This window comes from Pteropus vampyrus, unplaced genomic scaffold (genome assembly GCF_000151845.1).
Source record: "Pteropus vampyrus isolate Shadow unplaced genomic scaffold, Pvam_2.0 Scaffold91, whole genome shotgun sequence".
NCBI classification, from domain to species: domain Eukaryota; kingdom Metazoa; phylum Chordata; class Mammalia; order Chiroptera; family Pteropodidae; genus Pteropus; species Pteropus vampyrus.
In genome coordinates, this window is record NW_011888872.1 from 1 (window position 1) to 18,371 (window position 18,371).

At 33.2% G+C, this 18,371-nt stretch overlaps 1 protein-coding gene across 1 annotated transcript; it reads left to right on the forward strand.

The window, feature by feature from the left end:
• Positions 1–10,785, forward strand: LOC105294634 (exportin-1-like). Its single transcript, XM_011363908.2, has 16 exons — positions 1–140; positions 808–966; positions 1,856–2,053; positions 2,544–2,682; positions 2,831–3,012; positions 3,091–3,247; positions 3,346–3,509; positions 3,781–3,915; positions 4,266–4,449; positions 4,765–4,871; positions 6,528–6,722; positions 7,449–7,617; positions 8,314–8,448; positions 8,531–8,690; positions 8,773–8,869; positions 9,837–10,785. The coding sequence occupies exons 1-16, from the start codon at positions 27–29 to the stop codon at positions 9,981–9,983; spliced, it is 2,442 nt and encodes an 813-aa protein (XP_011362210.1). The 5' UTR covers positions 1–26; the 3' UTR covers positions 9,984–10,785.
• The last annotated feature ends 7,586 nt before the right edge of the window (positions 10,786–18,371 follow it).

The following is an 18,371-nucleotide window of genomic DNA, read 5'->3' on the forward strand; positions in this document are numbered from 1 at the left end:
AATTAAAATAGTTCTTGAATGTTCCAATGTTTCGAAATGTCTCTCTGAAGTGCCTCACTGAGATTGCTGGTGTGAGTGTAAGCCAGTATGAAGAACAATTTGTAACACTATTCACACTGACAATGATGCAACTAAAACAGGTAATAAATATGCTTAAAAACTATCTTTTAGTGTCTTAGAAAAAGTTGGGTTGGAGTTGAACCATTTCGGCACAACTTACCATAATAGACCAGTTGTAATGTGATTGTGTGTTTATTATATAAAATTAAGAGTAAACTAGAAATTTTTATGAACATTTAAAAAAAATCCTCGATATAAAATATGGTAATTCATTTCCACAGAATTTAGAAGCTTGGAAATCTGGGATTTAATATCAATCAGCTCTGCTTCTGACCTTATGTCTCGGAACCGAAGCATTGTCCAGTCCTAGTTTGATTAGGTATATATGAAATTACTTAGACGGTTAATCATAATGCTACATGTTGTATATATAATCTGAATTAAATATTTTTACGTTTTTAATAATATCAAGGAGAGAAACATTTGATACAGGGGAAAATTCAAAGGATAGTCTTTGAGGAAATTTTAGTACTTTCAACATTAAAGGGGAAAAGAAACATCAAAAGCTCTAGGACACACAAATACAGAAGCGTGGGTATAACGAGAATTCTAATGAAGAAGAAGCTGTTTAACTTTTTTTTTTTTTCTTTTTAATAGTAAAATGGCAGTGGAATCTTAATGCTAGTTATAGTGTTCTTTGTTATTGGTTTTAAAATGCAGACTAACAGCCCACATTTAAACTTTCAGATGCTTCCTTTAAATACCAATATTCGACTTGCATATTCAAATGGAAAAGATGATGAACAGAACTTTATTCAAAATCTCAGTTTGTTTCTCTGCACGTTTCTTAAGGAACATGGTCAGCTTATAGAAAAAAGACTAAATCTCAGGGAAACACTCATGGAGGTAGGCTTTGTGGAGCGTTTGGCTTTTGAAATTCTTCTGTGCAAAATAATAAGTGTCTTTGCTCTAAAATGTATGTACCTTTCAACATGTATTCTTACCTATTACTGCTCTCCATTATAAATGTATGTTGTCAGTTCCAAATTCTGGTTAAGCAGAGTTTACAGATTTTGTGTTCTATGTAATAACATTAATTTATGATCAAAATTAAACTTCTAAAAGGTATCCATGTCATTTCTAAGATGAAAAGTCTACATCTTAGAAACAACCTTATTTAAAAATTGAGCTGTATAAGTAACATAACAAAACCATCTCTTTTAAAGTATACAATTCACTGTTATCAGCCGTCATCTATCTGTTCTAAAACATTTTCATCACCTACAAGCGATGATGTACCCATTAATACAGTCACTCTCATTTTTCTCCTCCCCATCCCCCTCCCTTTGTCTCTGAAATTACCTATTCTGAGCCATTCATGTAAATGGAATCATAATATCTGGTCTTTTATAATTGGCTTCTTTCATTTACCATGTTTTCAAGGTTCATCTGTGTTACAGCATATACCAGTACTTCGTCCTCTTTTATGGCTGAATGATATTTCATTGTAGGCATATTTTAATTTTGTGTGTTCATCATTTGGTGGACATTTTGATCATTTCCACCTTTTCATTGTTGGTACCAACGATTGCGTAAGGTTTTTGAAGTGTTGTTGTAGGACATGTCAAAAGAAAGCAGAATTTGCTTCTAGAGAATTTCTAGTCTTTTTCTGAATAGTAAATCCTCAGAGTTGTGTAAAATACAACATGGATTTTTATTTCTAATGTAATGAGTGGAAAGCAGTTTGGTTAATAATATCTAAGGATTATTTTAATAGTTTTGCTTTTCATTGTAGGCCCTTCATTATATGTTGTTGGTATCAGAAGTGGAGGAAACAGAAATCTTTAAGATTTGTCTCGAGTACTGGAATCATTTGGCAGCTGAACTCTATAGAGAGAGTCCATTCTCTACATCTGCCTCTCCATTACTATCTGGAAGTCAACATTTTGATGTTCCTCCCAGGAGACAACTGTATTTGCCCGTTTTATCCAAGGTAACAGTAAAGTGGGTGGTTGAATGCTTTTCCTGTTATTGCTGTGATTTTTGAGGACTAAATGCAAGTACTAGCTTTTATTTTTGGCTAATCTTTCCAAATAAATATGCTGCAAAAAGAGTCCAACAACTTCTTCATGCATGTTGAAAACCAGAACATGAAAGAGATCATATACGAGCTATGGTTCGTAAAAGTGTGGTCCTTTTAGAAGCAGTACCACCTATGAGTTTGTTAGAAAAATGCAGATTTAAGAGGCCACCCCATATCAGTCAGTTTCTGGAGAGGATATTGGAAATTTAACAGTTGATTTTTATTCATCATAAAGTTTCAGAATCATTGCTTGTAGAATAACATTTTCATAATGTTTATTCTTTTATATGAGAATAGTATTGTTATGTTGGTGTGAAGTGCGTATATTTTAATTTTTTATTGCTGTGTTTGATGTGGCTTATTTCAAAGATCTAACAGATTTTTCTTTATTGTTGAATAGGTCCGTTTATTGATGGTTAGTCGTATGGCTAAACCAGAGGAAGTATTGGTTGTAGAAAATGATCAGGGAGAAGTTGTAAGAGAATTCATGAAGGATACAGATTCCATAAATTTGTATAAGAATATGAGAGAAACATTAGGTAAGTTAATAAATACTATAATTTTTATTTTATAATTTTTGTTCTGGGGTAGAAATATTTTAGGAAATGTGGTATACTTAGTTTCTAAATCTGTTAATAGCTAAGTTTTGCATTTGAAATATCTGAAACTTTTTTCCTTCGTTTGTAGTTTATCTTACTCATCTGGATTATGTAGATACAGAAAGAATAATGACTGAGAAGCTTCACAATCAAGTGAATGGTACAGAATGGTCATGGAAAAATTTAAATACATTGTGTTGGGCAATTGGCTCCATTAGTGGAGCAATGCATGAAGAGGATGAAAAACGATTTCTTGTTACTGTTATAAAGGTATGCAAGTGATTTGTATGAACTGGAACCATTATATAAGTTTTATTACAAATTACTGAAATTTTTCTTGTATCATAGGATCTATTAGGATTATGTGAACAGAAAAGAGGCAAAGATAATAAAGCTATCATTGCATCAAATATCATGTACATAGTAGGTCAATATCCAAGATTTTTAAGAGCTCACTGGAAATTTTTGAAGACTGTGGTTAACAAGCTGTTTGAATTCATGCATGGTAAATCCTCTCTATTTAATATATTATATTTAGATATTTTTGTTAAACAAAAACAATTTTTCTTCAAACTTTTTTGATAAATGTTTTTATTTTGTTAGAGACCCATGATGGAGTCCAGGACATGGCTTGTGATACTTTCATTAAAATAGCTCAGAAATGCCGCAGGCATTTTGTTCAGGTTCAGGTTGGAGAAGTAATGCCATTTATTGATGAGATTTTGAACAACATTAACACTATAATTTGTGATCTTCAGCCTCAACAGGTATGGTGGGAGCACTTAGCATATTTTTCTTAGAAAGTAGCTACTGTTTTCATCAGAATTCATTAATGGGAATTGAAAGAACACTGCTACTGGATTCAGTTCAAGTATCTCTGTGGTTATGTTTTCATAGTGAGATAGAAATTTAACTAGAAGTTTGTTAGGCTGTTTTCCTATCTGACACTTAAAATTTGTTTAAGTTACAGATGTGAATTGTTTGTGTGGCATTCCTTATCATGGTTCGTAAATATAAAATGTCTTCCTTTTAACATAGGTCCATACATTTTATGAAGCTGTGGGATACATGATTGGTGCACAAACAGACCAAACAGTACAAGAACATTTGATAGAAAAATATATGCTACTCCCTAATCAAGTTTGGGATAGCATAATCCAGCAGGCAACCAAAGTAAGTTAAAGTACTTTTTGTAAAAGTTCTAGTAGATTTTAAGAATTGTGTTATTTACAAAAGTCCAGAATTCAGTACCTCTGACATATTTGCCTGATTTATAAGGATTTTTATCTGTGTTTTTGCACATTAAAAAATACATGGTAAATTTTTATTCTGTTTTGATGATAAATTGTGACTTTCACTCTATTCTTAGTTATAGGCATAGGTAATGAAGACTTATTTTGTGTGTACTATTTGGAATTATAAATGTGATTATAAATTAGGAATAAGGTGGGTAGTGTTTTTTGCTTTAGTGATTATAAGGATAATTCATACGATAATTGGATTTCTTTTTTTGTCCTTCACAGAATGTGGATATACTTAAAGATCCTGAAACAGTCAAGCAGCTTGGTAGCATATTAAAAACAAATGTGAGAGCCTGCAAAGCTGTTGGACACCCCTTTGTAATTCAACTTGGGAGAATTTATTTAGATATGCTTAATGTATACAAGTGCCTCAGTGAAAATATTTCTGCAGCTATCCAAGCTAATGGTAAGTGATTTTGAATTCTCTTGGAATGTTGTATATCAGTTCTACATTCCTTACGGTAGGCATTCAGTATTGCTCACAGATTTAAATCAACTCCCCTCTCATGTTCCAGATAACCCTCGACAATTTTTTAAACAAATTGCATGCCCCCTTTCCTTGTAAAATTAGTCTTAGTTTATTTTCCCAATAAATTCGTCTTAGGATTTTAAAAAATGTCTAGGTTTTTTAACGGTAAATAAAACAGTATCTGAAACACATGTAATTACCAATGTAGAATTTTAATTGTCAAGTTGGATTCCACTTAATTATATTTTTTAGGTGAGATGGTTACAAAGCAGCCATTGATTAGAAGTATGCGAACAGTGAAAAGGGAAACTTTAAAGTTAATATCTGGTTGGGTGAGCCGGTCCAATGATCCACAGATGGTAAGTGAGATGTGCTTTTTGTTTAAGTTGAAACTGCAGTCTCTGAAATATGCTTTATTTCTGTGTGCACTTGGCTAATTTAAAGGTAATTTAGATGTCTACGTTGGTTTATTTTATAGCATTCTATTTATCAGAGTCCTTGAGTACTTTAAAATGTGGTTATATAAACCATCTTCTAAAGAAATTGCTGTTAATTGAAGGTAGTGGTGATATGTAACAAGATAACTGAGAAGCTGTCTTTTTATTTTTATGGCTAGATAAGAGTTGAGATGAATTTTTTGTGTTCATGATTTTCAGAGCAGTTTACAAAGCCGACATTAGTTTGCCTCTTCAGTGAAAGTAAGTGCTTTCTCACTTGAAGATTTGAAAAGTCTTTTACTTGCTTATTCCTCTTAGTCTTAAATCATTTCCAGAAAGGAAATGGTTTTCAGAAACTAAACCAGCTCTATATGCCTCAACTGGGAAAAATGTGAATTATTATTATTACCCTTTTCATGCTCTTGGTCCTTGGAACACTACAAAAAGTTCTGTCCTGTTAACACTGCTGTGTAGTTGACAAGTGTGCTACTGGATGATTTTGAAATTTCAATAGTTCTTATTGATAAGGAAATGTTTTTCAGGAAATTTATTCAGAAAACAATAATGGAATTCTCAAGGTATAGATTTAAATATTGAAAGATTTGAACACGTGTAGTATGAGGTCAGAACTGTATTAAATTTAGAAAGTAAAAGGGATAAATTGAAGGAATTGTGAAGTTCATAATTTACAATAGCTTGGTCAAATCAGGAGCATCAGTGGTGATGATATAACAGAATATCATATTTTACAGCTAAGGTTTATGTTGAGGTTTGGGGCAGTGTGTTCAAAAATATTCAACAACACACCTGATCCAGTTTGTTGGGAAAGAATTATTTCAGTCAGTGTTAAGAGTAGAAATGAGAACCAGTTCTAGTTTGAGACACCAAATGAGTAATTGGGAAAATAATTCCGTGCTTTATCCTTCAAATCTTATTAGACCTTTTTTGTGAAGTAAGACACTATTAACACTAGTAATCTACATTTGATGTATTTATTGTACAGGTCTTAATAGAGAGAACCTATTAAAAGCAAGACATTATACCTTAATATGACGATTGAGAGTTTGGAAACCCGCAGTTTCTTTGGTGCAATTCAGTTTCTTTTAAGCGGTTGTTATTTCTGTTTATTAAAATAAATTGTGAGTGGGTGTCTGCTTTTGATTAGATTTGAGTACCCAGGGTTTTTATAGATACTCATTGAAGAAACTGATAAAATCTTGGTTAGGAAGACTATTTTTCCTTTTAGGTTACTCATCCTGCATATATAATATCCCTAGAATCCTGATCTTGCAACAGTAACTTACAGCAATCACTTGGTTTGGGGCCTCAGTTTCCTTAGTAATTATGGATTTGAAGTACACTATTTCTTGGTCTTTACCAGCCTGCTGTTGATTTCTTGGTTTCTTCTGGTAAAATGTTTTAGTGTACAAAAAACCTAGTCTCAATGCATAAGATTTTCCAGTTTTCAGCAGACAATCAACCTAAATCTTAGAGACAGCAGTGACCTACCTTTTTATAATAGTGACCAAGTGCCTAGATTGAAACTTAAAAGTTTTTTTTTTTTTCTTTCTTTAACAGGTAGCTGAAAATTTTGTTCCTCCTCTGTTGGATGCAGTTCTCATTGATTATCAGAGAAATGTCCCAGCTGCTAGAGAACCAGAAGTGCTTAGTACTATGGCTATCATCGTCAATAAGTTGGGAGGACATATAACAGCTGAAATACCTCAAATATTTGATGCTGTTTTTGAATGCACATTGAATATGATAAATAAGGCATGTGATTTTCATTTCAGTTATAAAATGGAAATTCTGCACATGTCTTTAGAACACTTGAAAGCATAAATGGTATCTGTGAGTGTAGCTTAATTTTTAGGTTCTAGAGTTAAATATTTTGAACTCTAAATCAGGGAACTAGTTTTTTTAATTTACTACAAAAATATCTTAAAAGCAAAAAGTAAGTTTGATAGATTGTAACATTCAAATAGCAGCTTGCATTTATTGAAAACTTGCTGCATTTTAGGCATTAAGAGTTCAGTTGTATTTGTTTAAAAGGTAGGTTTACATTTTTATTTATATAAGTATAGTACATGCTTATAAAAAATAGGGAAGTACATTAACCAAGACAAATGCCAGTGTAAGTATATAAATTTACACAGCTAACAAATTTTAATCTGTATTATGGTTTCAGTCACTAAAGTGGTGGTAATAGCGTCAGTTACTAGAAAATGTGTTCTTTTTGAGCATTTTTGTGCATGAGTTCATTTGTAATGTGACCTTGTGTTCCCTCATTTTGGCAATTTATTTATTTAATAAGTGGTTATTCCATCTTCCATGAGAGGTGAATTACCTTGTCTTTGGGTTTGCCTTTTAGCAGTCTACATCTAATGGGTGCCACTAACAACTGCAAACATTTATACTGAATTGGGGCTTGCTTTTTCTCTCATTTAAAATATAATTAAGGCACTTAAACTTTATTTTGTTCCCACCATTTATTTTTAGGACTTTGAAGAATATCCTGAACACAGAACGAACTTTTTCTTACTACTTCAGGCTGTCAATTCTCACTGTTTCCCAGCATTCCTGGCTATCCCACCTGCACAGTTTAAACTTGTTTTGGATTCTATTATTTGGGCTTTCAAACATACTATGAGGAATGTTGCAGATACAGGTAAATGCATAGAAATAATATTCTTTTATTTTCCTACTAATCAACAAACTGTATAGACACAAATAAATGTATAGTTGTTGAAAAGTTAGGTAAATAACACTTGTCATAGTTTTATTTTGAACGCATCAATTGCATAGATATGTCTTAAGTCCAAAGTCCAAAAACAGTTTTATCATCTGTTTTAGACATAGTTCATAGGCAGGATTGAGTTATAGGAAGATAGGCATAAAATTCAAGATAAGGAGATAGGCATAAAATTCAAGATAGGCATAAAATTCAAAACAAGGATGGGAATCCATGTTTTCACCAGTGTTTTCTCCATATGCTTTTCCTCTGTGGCACTAAGGCTCCACTGAGGATAAAACTAAACATTTTTAGCTGGAGGATTTTTGATTTGTTGTGTTTTTAAATAGTTATTGGTTTATGTAATAGAAATGTCTACTTAGTTGTGCTGTTTTCGGAGTGAAGGTTGAGAGAATAAACCCGTCTTTGAAACAGTGGAAATGTAGTAAGGGTTATCATTTATATTATAGTCTGTAAGCAGGCATTGATTCTAGTGGAACTCCATTGCTGATTCAGGATAATTTAGGCAAAGAGGAAAACAGGGAGACTGAGTTTTGAATCAGTAGTTGAATAGCTGAAATACTATCGTGAATGTTATCAGTCTGTAATTTTTTCATGTTCTCTGTATTTTAGGCTTACAGATACTTTTTACACTCTTACAAAATGTTGCACAAGAAGAAGCTGCAGCTCAGAGCTTTTATCAAACTTATTTTTGTGATATTCTTCAGCATATCTTCTCTGTTGTGACAGACACCTCACATACTGCTGGTAAGAATTTAAATCTATAAAAATGTTAAATGTTCCAGTAGTTATTACATCTTACAGTTAATAATGTTATTTTTATCAACAGGTTTAACAATGCATGCGTCAATACTTGCATATATGTTTAATTTGGTCGAAGAAGGAAAAATAAGTACACCGTTAAATCCTGGGAATCCAGTTAACAACCAAATGTTTATTCAGGAATACGTGGCTAATCTTCTTAAGTCTGCATTCCCTCATCTACAAGAGTAAATATGTATACTTTTTAATAAATGTAAATTTTTCTGCTTAAAAATAGGTGGTGATTAATTATTATGTTCTGATTTATAGCGCTCAAGTAAAGCTCTTTGTGACAGGGCTTTTCAGCTTAAATCAAGATATTCCTGCTTTCAAGGAACACCTTCGGGATTTCCTAGTACAAATAAAGGTATGCATTTTATTTGTAGTTGCAAAAATATTGATTATATGTGATTTAAGTGTTGCATCGTGGAATTGTATTTTTAAATCCTTGGGCTTTAAAAATAATGTACAATCTTACTAGTGAGACTGGTTACAGAATTAAAGATTAAATCAAGGTCAGGAAGAGGATAGGCTTGAAATGTTTTTGTCAACTTTGTTATTAACATAATTCATTTTATATAATTTAAATGCCTCTTGCAGTATTGGGATTGACTCCCATAGGTATTGTTTAAAGAGTGCAGTGAGAGAGAAGAAAGCACATTGGTAGCTCCCTTTGGGATTAATACCTATTTTGTTAGTAAGGAATTCATTTTAGGGGCAACCATGACAATTAGCAAATATCAGCATATTTCTGCTTTTATACAGTGCTCCATCAAACTGGGAAAGAGAGATTTTTCTTACCTCATTTTTTAAAAATTCAAAAGTTTCATAAAACCCGTAAGTGGTAATGAATTATCTCATTCATTACTATTTAAGAATTGGTCACATACGACATTCAGTGTTTTTTTCTCTCCAAAATACAAGTAGTTTTAAATATATTAGCTAAGTGTAAAAAATTGAATTCAAAGTAAAGGGATAATGCAAATTACCTGAAATATAGCTATGGAGACAATGATAATATAGCTAACTTGATCATAAGTCTTGGGAGAAACAGCTTTGATATCTTTGCTTTACCTAGTAGTAGATTATATAGAATATCATACTATGCCTCTTTTGTAACAGCTCTACCCACCCACACATATACACGCTGTTGGTTTTTAATTCAGCCACATAGAATTGTATCAATGTACGATAATTTAAATCCAACCAATTGAGAAAAATTATATCCCTTGTGTAAACATGAATTTGCTTATCTGCACGTTTTCCCCCAAAAGGCTAGTCATTTTTTCAAAATCAAAAACATTATGTTGACCTTTCAACTGTCTGTTTCACAGGAGTTTGCAGGTGAAGATACATCTGATCTGTTTTTGGAAGAAAGAGAAACAGCCCTTCGACAGGCTCAGGAAGAAAAACATAAACTTCAAATGTCTGTCCCTGGCATCCTTAATCCACATGAAATTCCAGAAGAAATGTGTGATTAAAATCAAAAGTCATACTGGTTTTTTTTTTTCCTCTGCAACTCTTATTAGCAGAAGAAAACAGCATCTGGATATTTGTCGACCAAAATGATGCCAATTTGTAAATTAAAATGTCACCTAGTGGCCCTTTTTCTTATGTGTTTTTTGTATAAGAAATTTTCTGTGAAATACCTTCCAACTGTTTAAGCTTTTGTTTTGGTCATCTTTATTTAGTTTGCATGAAGTTGAAAATTAAGGCATTTTTAAAAATTCTACTTCATGCCCATTTTGTGGCTGGGATTGCGGGAAGAGGCGAATTCGATTTGAACATATACTTGTAAATTCTAATGCAAAATTATACAATTTTTCCTGTAAACAATACCAATTTTTAATTAGGGAGCATTTTCTTTCTAGCCTGCATTTCAGCCTAGAAGAAAAGATAATGAGTAAAACAAATTGCATTGTTGAAAGGATTATAGTGCTGCATTGTCTGAAGTTAGCACCTCTTGGACTGAATCGTTTGTCTAGACTACATGTATTACAAGTCTGTATGGCAAGTTTGCAGCAAGATCATGTGCATATCATCCCATTGTAAAGCAACTTCAAAAAATATGGGAACAGTTAGTTATTTTTACACAGTTCTTTTTGTTTTTGTGTGTGTGTGCTGTCGCTTGTCGACAACAGCTTTTTGTTTTCCTCAATGAGGAGTGTTGCTCATTTGTGAGCCTTCATTAACTCGAAGTGAAATGGTTAAAAATATTTATCCTGTTAGAGTAGGCTGCATCTTTTTAACAACTCATTAAAAAACAAAACAAAACTGGCTTTTGAGATGACTTATACTAATTTACATTGTTTACCAAGCTGTAGTGCTTTAAATACACTACTTAAAAGGCAAAATAAACTTGGTTTACATTTATTTTCCCTTTATTGGCTCGAAATTATTACTATATTAATGAAAGTGGTTGTGTTAAGTAACATTTTAAGATGATGTTTGACACTTGTTGACTTACAAATAATAATTGTGAAGTTATTGGGAGTAAAGGCAGTTTGTATAAAATGAATGTTTTCTTTAGATACTTTCTGTTCCCAAGAAACATTTCTTGTTTAACACAATTTACCTTTATTTGTGATTAAAGAGTATCTTGTCTCCTCTGTTTAGGAGCCCAAGTGTTACAAAGATGAGTCTTAGAACCCAGGTACAAGAAGCTACTGCAGATACTATGTTCTTGTAAACTGTAGCCCTTAGGAGTTGTCTTATTTTAATAATCAGAGCAAGGGGGAAAATGTGTATAGAGGGCCTATAAAACATGAAAAGGGGTTTTTAGAACTAAGGCAAGAGAAAAAGGAAATCAGTTTGGGCGAACCTGTTTATTAGTTTATCCTTAGGATAAACTAATGTGCTATCAACTAGATTAAAGCCTAAGCATTTGAAAGTACCCTGAATTCGTGGAGAATAAACAATTTTGTATAATTGCTACACTAAATCATTCTGTGGCAAACCTGCCATCATTTCAGTAGAATACATAGGATAGCAAATGGTAAGAATTTAGAGTATTGGGTATTGGAAGACTGTTTAAGCTTTACCTTTAGAATCTTTGATTCAGTCTTAGTTAATTGATGTTTGCCTAAAAATATGTTTTACAAGGTTTTCTTAGAGTTTATGTCCAGATCATGTGCTCTAATTAGCTATATAAAGTCCATATCGTTAGTTTATAATATCACCATTTACAACAATGGTCATGTATAATTTTCTTATCTTCCTACAGCCACACTGGACTCTTGATATGTTCTGGATGTTCCAAGAAACCAAGCTTTAGCTTGGGAACCAAGATAGTCCACTTTGAATTAGAAATGATTGGCAACTGGGGATTCAACCACTGCCAAAAGTAAATTTATACCTTTAAGTTAATAAGGGTAATTATAGCTGTAAGCAAAAAGCTTCATTTGTTTAAAATGTATAAACTTGATGCATTCAAGGAAAATTTATAAATTGAACCAGAAACATGAGTTTTAAGTTTTTTGTATTTAAAATAGATTTCATCAGCAGTATACTCTAGTCCGTAGTTGAATCCTTTGCGTGAAGATTATTTTGTGGGAGTGTTGAACAAAAAGATTTCACTAAAACTACAGAAAACAATAGTGTTAGCAACAATCTAGGATAGACAGTTTCTTGTTTACTTGAAAGTTAATATGAATCAGCTACAAGGTTATTTGACAGCAAAGCACACATTTCAACTTTTTGGCATAGTGGTATTTAACTCAGAATAGGGTAATGTCTCGATTATTAGTATTAGGGAGAACTGAAATTGTCTTAACAGTGAGTGTGAATCCTGATATAGGCACTGTGATTAAATGGGGAATCTTTGGGCAAGTCATTTGAATTTATTTGAAAACTGGGATCACAAAGCTAAGTCCTGGATGGTTATGAGGATTTAAATATAAATCTTTGCCAAGATGCCAAGCACCATATCCCACCCTACTGGGTGCTTCCCCGCCCCCCTCCACATTTTAGCTTCTTTGGAATTGGGGGTATATCTTAAACCCATGGTATCTTAAAATTTCTGGTGGCCAGGCAATATCACTGACGTGTTCTTGCTTGTCCACACATGAACTCAATTATAGCTGTTGGTATGCTTTAGATAGTATAATCGTTTTTAATTGTCTTCTAAATTGGTTCAGCATAGAAATGTTACTGTAGTGCAAAAGCACACAGGAGCAACAGGACATAAAGATATTAGGGAGGAAATATTGGGAGGATAACCACAATTCCATATTTTCTTGCAAAGGAGCAACCAAGTTTTTCTTTGAATCAAGTAAGGGATGCCTATAAGCTATAATGCAAAGAATTAATCTACTAAATGCCAAACGATGCAGTTTTATTCATGAAATTAAGCACTGGGAAAATTAAATTTCAAAGAGACTGCTGTAACCAATTTATGTGGTTTGCAAGACTATCAAATTGTAGTTGGCAGCATTCTTATTCTTGATCATACATAAGATAATGGCACTTCTTGCAATTGGTTTCATTGTAGATTTGAAATAAGTAGGTAAACCAAGTGAGTTCAGTTTTTATAGGCTGTCCTTACTCCAGTTGAGTGTAACCTATTTTGATGAGCATACCTAGGATACAGGCATTTTGTGGCTTGCTACCAACAGAGACGAGGATGGAGTTTGAAAAACATTAGAATTTTGAGAACTAATTGGTCTGATTTAGTCACGTATGTGTTGGTTATTCCTCCAAAAAAGTTAGCAGAGTTCATTCAGTAACAGTGTGAAGATATCAAGTCTTTATGAAAACGAGTTTCATTAAAAAATGGTCACATAAGTCAATGAATTGATTTTGGTGCTGTCATTAAATGAAAGGTTTGAGTTAAGAAAATTTACATAAAGATGTATAGTTAATATTTACAGATAGTACTTGTGGCAATTACTATGGTGAAGTTTCTATTACTATTTCCTGTTTTCTATCTGTGATACATTCTGGGTAAATTTAGGAAACTAATTCTATAATATATCTAGTTCATGTTGCAGTTTTCCCCATCCTAAGGATGTATTTCATGGCCTGTGTGTTTTACAAATAGGAATTCAGTGTAGGTTCACTGTTTGCATTTGTAGTGATAACATTTTACTATTTAAAATTATATTTGGTTACTTCTCAACATTTTTCTTTTAATAGTCTTCATTCACTTTAAGCATAGTTTGTATTCTATCAGTCTGAAAAAAACTCCTTCCCCCATTGGGTTCAGAGCCCACATACTACTTTGATTAAAATTTTATTTGGAGGGCCCTAGGATATAAACATTCACTAGCTTGCAAAGTGGTTATATATTTAAGAACATTTTTATAAACATCTCAAGGAAGGTATTTTTTTTGGCTTCATGTAACAAAAAAACGTAACTGACAGTTTATTTCATGCTTGGGTCACTAAAGTCTAGAGTTAATGGATATAGGATTTCTGCAGCTTTATGATGTCACTACAGTTCTGGCAATTTAGGAATATTTCCCTAGCACTTGGATTGTACCCTAAGGTCAAATATGGCTGCAGGAATTTCAGCAATACATCTGCATTCTAGATGCAGGATGGAAAAAAAGCTGCTCTTTTTAAGACTTGGAAGTTTAGAACTCAACACTTTTAAGTACATCTCCATAGCCCCACCCAAAGAGGAAACATAGAATCTTAAGGTTTGATGCACTGCTTCTCTGAATCAAATTGACACAGGAAGAGGTAGAGTGGATTAGGGAAACTAGCAGTTTTAACCACAAGTTCAACAAAGACTAAGTGAAAATAAAGGACAAAAAGCAATTGATTTACATGGGAAAAGTCTAAGCATGTAAGTTCTGAAAATGCTAATGAAATTGCTTATGGCAATGGTAAAGTATTTGTACAGGGTGGCACACAAGCATTTACTCCTTTGTTACTAATTGCTATCATTTTGACTTTTAAGATAAACTGAAACTAATATCCAGACTTCACAAATGAAACCTTAAAAACCTAAATAAAGGAGAGGAACAAACAGAAGCTGAGGGGGGAAAGGCCATGTCTATGAGTGGGGAAAATTTACATGGAAAACCTATTTCCACTGTGAAAAAAGGTTTTGGGGAAAATGTCGATATCTAAATTTCCAGAGTCCTTTCCTTGATCTACTTCTAATTTACTTAATGCCCAGACAATACCACTACTCTCACCTCTCTGTTAGGACTTCCAAGGAAATATCTTTTCCTTAAAGTTTGCTGACTAAAGTAGGCCTTTCCTCAATGTGGAAGTGTTTGCTCCACTTTAAAAATCCTTCTGTCTTTATACTCTGAAAATATCTTTGAAGCCTAATAAGTCAACAGGCACTTAAGTTTCTATTTATTCTGTTAGCCCACTAGAACAGGGCCATAGTTTTATTATGCAAGCTGGGATATACTGTTTTATTTATTGTATTCCAGTAGGACATAGGAGATACAGTATCAACATTAATTCTCTGTACTTGCTACCTAGTAAATCCTGATCCAGAATGTCCTTTCCCAATAACAGGAAGAAAAACTCTAGGCTTCTTACATGTTGGTCTTATGCTGTGAGATGAGACAGATATTCAAAATGAGGTCAGGCTTACTCAATATGCCCAACCAGTTAAGAGCAAACTTCATAAATGTTTTACCTATTTATGATTCATCCAGCTCTTAAACACAGAAGTGTTGTATTCCATCTTTTCAAGATTATTGATAATAGTCCACAAATCCTTTGAGTTTACATGAAGTCTGGGTCTTCACCTACATCAAGGACACTTGAACCAATGTCCTGAGCTTTGAAATTGTGGAACCAATGTCCTGAGCTTTGAAATTGTCCTACCTGCCCTTTAGGCTACCTTAAGCATTATAGTGATTATTTAAAAAAAAAAAAAAAAAGACTCAGAACAGAAATAACCAGTTATTAGCCTACAGGAAGGAAATTTTCTGCTTTTGAGAGTTTGCAACTAGTTCACAAGCTAAGAGGCTATGGTAAAAATAGAGACCATATAAACAGATTTCATCCATGCATAGTCACCAAAAAAAATCCTGATTTTAGTAGCTATATTGCTCCTCCAGGATACTTGTATTTAGTATTCATTGAGGTGTTGTGCAGTAAATTGCCCTCTATGGACCCTTAGCTAAGTTTCATTGCTTGTGCTGGACTAGGCTCTGCTTTATCTCAAGTTAAAATTCACTATGCCTTCTGGCAGCCAATGTAAAGAAAAAAGGCATCTTTAACAATGCAACTCTAACTTAAATGTTTGTATTAATTTAAAACAAATTTTGTTTATATAATTGCATAAAGTTATAATACGTATCTAGAGTAGGAAATGATGTTAATTCATAAATTGTATCTTAATATTCACCTAAATTGTAAATTCACCAGTTTGTTATTTTGCTTTCTTAATTCTTCAAAGCTAAATATACTCAGGGTGTCTTCTGATACAGTTTCGTTTTGTCTCTATGATGTAGCTGCATGAAGCTTATGTTAGTTAAAGGAACTTCCAGAGTTTTTCTAAATTCAGTCATCACAAAATAAATTGATGATTAAGATTAAGTGCATTTCCTGGATTCAACAGAATTATAACTTTTGAATAGCTACAGGGTTACTAGATGTAAAATGACAACCTCAGGGAAAATTCATAGATTTTAGTAAGTCTGAAGTATGCTTTAAATTTCTCAGGCTGCCCTTGCAAAATAAGTTTGAGAATGTGCCTAGATTGTCAGTCATCTACTCTGTCAAAATGACATTTCAAAATATCCCTGGAATTTTGGAGAGAAGAATTTCACAATATTTTTAAATATGCATTTAAACAGCATAGTCCAGCTGTGGTTCTGTGAAAGCATATTTTTTATCAAATTTCTGAAATAGAAGCTGAAAGCCATGAGATAAGTTTGAAATATGCAATTTCTCCTCAGCCTCACCGTTATGTTCTGGGCCTTGTCATTTCACCTTTCAGTCTACCCAGGAGGTCTCATCTACTCTGGTTTCAGATACGATCTAAATATTTCTTCAAATTTACATCTGCTGCTCAGACTTTTTTGCCTTCCAGACCCATATACTTTAGTATCTCAAGCTCAGTCTAACAGGAACTGAACTTTTCCTGCCATACCCCTATAAAATTCAAAATAAGCTGGTTCTCCTTCCGTGTGTTTGTTTGTTTGTTTGTTTATATCTCAACGGCACCAACATCCTTCATTTAGTTTTCAGTCATCTTTGACATCTTCCTTACTCTCTCATATTCAGTCACAAAGTTTATTCAAGTCTACTTCAGAATAGATAGATCTCAAATTAATCTCTTCCATGGCTATCAACCTAAGTCTAAGTCACTATCATCTTTCCTGGACTTCTGATATAGTTTTCTAATAGGTCTCATTTATTGCCATTTGGATTCTTCCCCAATCCATTCTCTCTCCTGCTACTCAAAAGTGTGGTCTGGGGCTGACAGTATGCACATCACATAGGAATCTCAGGCCCCAGCTCAGACCTGTTGAATCAGAACTTGTATTTTAATTAAGAAGTCTCTACATTATTCCTATGTATATTAAAAAATCTTTTCCAAATGCAAATGTGATTGTTACTTACCTGCTTATGAGTTTCATAATTATACATATTTTCTTAAGACATTAAAATCCCTAATATTCTCTGAAATAGGGACTTTAATGATTTTGCTCAAATTTCCTTAAAATAATTTTGAAGTTATTTGCCACTTGCAAATTTTAATTTTATCTAACATTTTAATCAATTTTAATCAACGATTGCAAATATTTTTAAGCATAATGTATTTGTCTATGTACTTTATATTTTTGACAAAACTTTGGAACAGCCAGGTTAGCTCATTAATTTATGGGAAATGTCCAGAATATTAATTAGAAGCTGGTTAGTCCTCCTCAGATCAAATTACTGACTCTAAGAAAAAGTCTGATTTTGTTTTTTAATTCAATAAACATGCATTTAAATTTCAAATAAACATGCATTCCTCTGACAACTTTCTCACTTCTCACTTCTGAATTCTAAAAGGGAGAATAGAGAGAGAGACAGACAGATGATAGGGCCTAAAACCTTACCAACTGTGATAAAGGTACATCCTTCTCTTTCAAAATTCTGCTTTGAGCTATGCCTTGGAAATTTTTACATCATGGGGCAATAGAATGGGTGCAAGGTATGATTTTCTTTTGTAAAGTGGGAGTTAACTGGCAAATGGCTGAAACATTTTGAGGACAAATCACTATTAAAGAGAGTCCATACTGAAGTTGATTCCCTTCAAGATACTTAGCACTCTTTAACAAATGTTTGTGTACCTTCAAGGGGCAAGTACTCTAATGTGAAGACTTAGTCTTCAACAGCCAGCATGATTCAGGCCGTACCTATTACATCTCCAAGTTTGTCTTGCACTTAGAGGAGAATTTAACATGAAGCTCCTTCCAAGGCCCTTCAGAGATCTTAGCTATATGTGATTTTAGTGTGATATTTGTAGTATTTGTCAATTTTTAAAATGTGTGATTGTTATTATTTCTCCTTCAACTTAAGTATTCACTTGTGTACATAATTTTATATTTGCCATTTTGTATTTTCCTAATGCAGGTCCCCCTAATTGTGTAAGCTTTGGATAACATACAACCTGGATCTACCCCTACTCACACCATTTTGTATTTACTTGTTTTCCTGTAGTCCCACTGTTCCTTTGGGGTCGGGGTTACTCTACTGAAAACAGGAAAATTAAATGAACCCATGCATTTTAGATGCTATGTTTCTCCCATTTTCTTTTCCTTCTTGGTTCTTAGGAAAACTAGTTGCTAGGCCCTCAAGATTCTGGCAGGAGACTACAAGAATCTTCTCAGGGAATCTTGACTAACTCAAGAGGAAGGAACTAAAAGTACTGGCAGAAGTTCTCCAACTAAATCGATCAGTCAGAC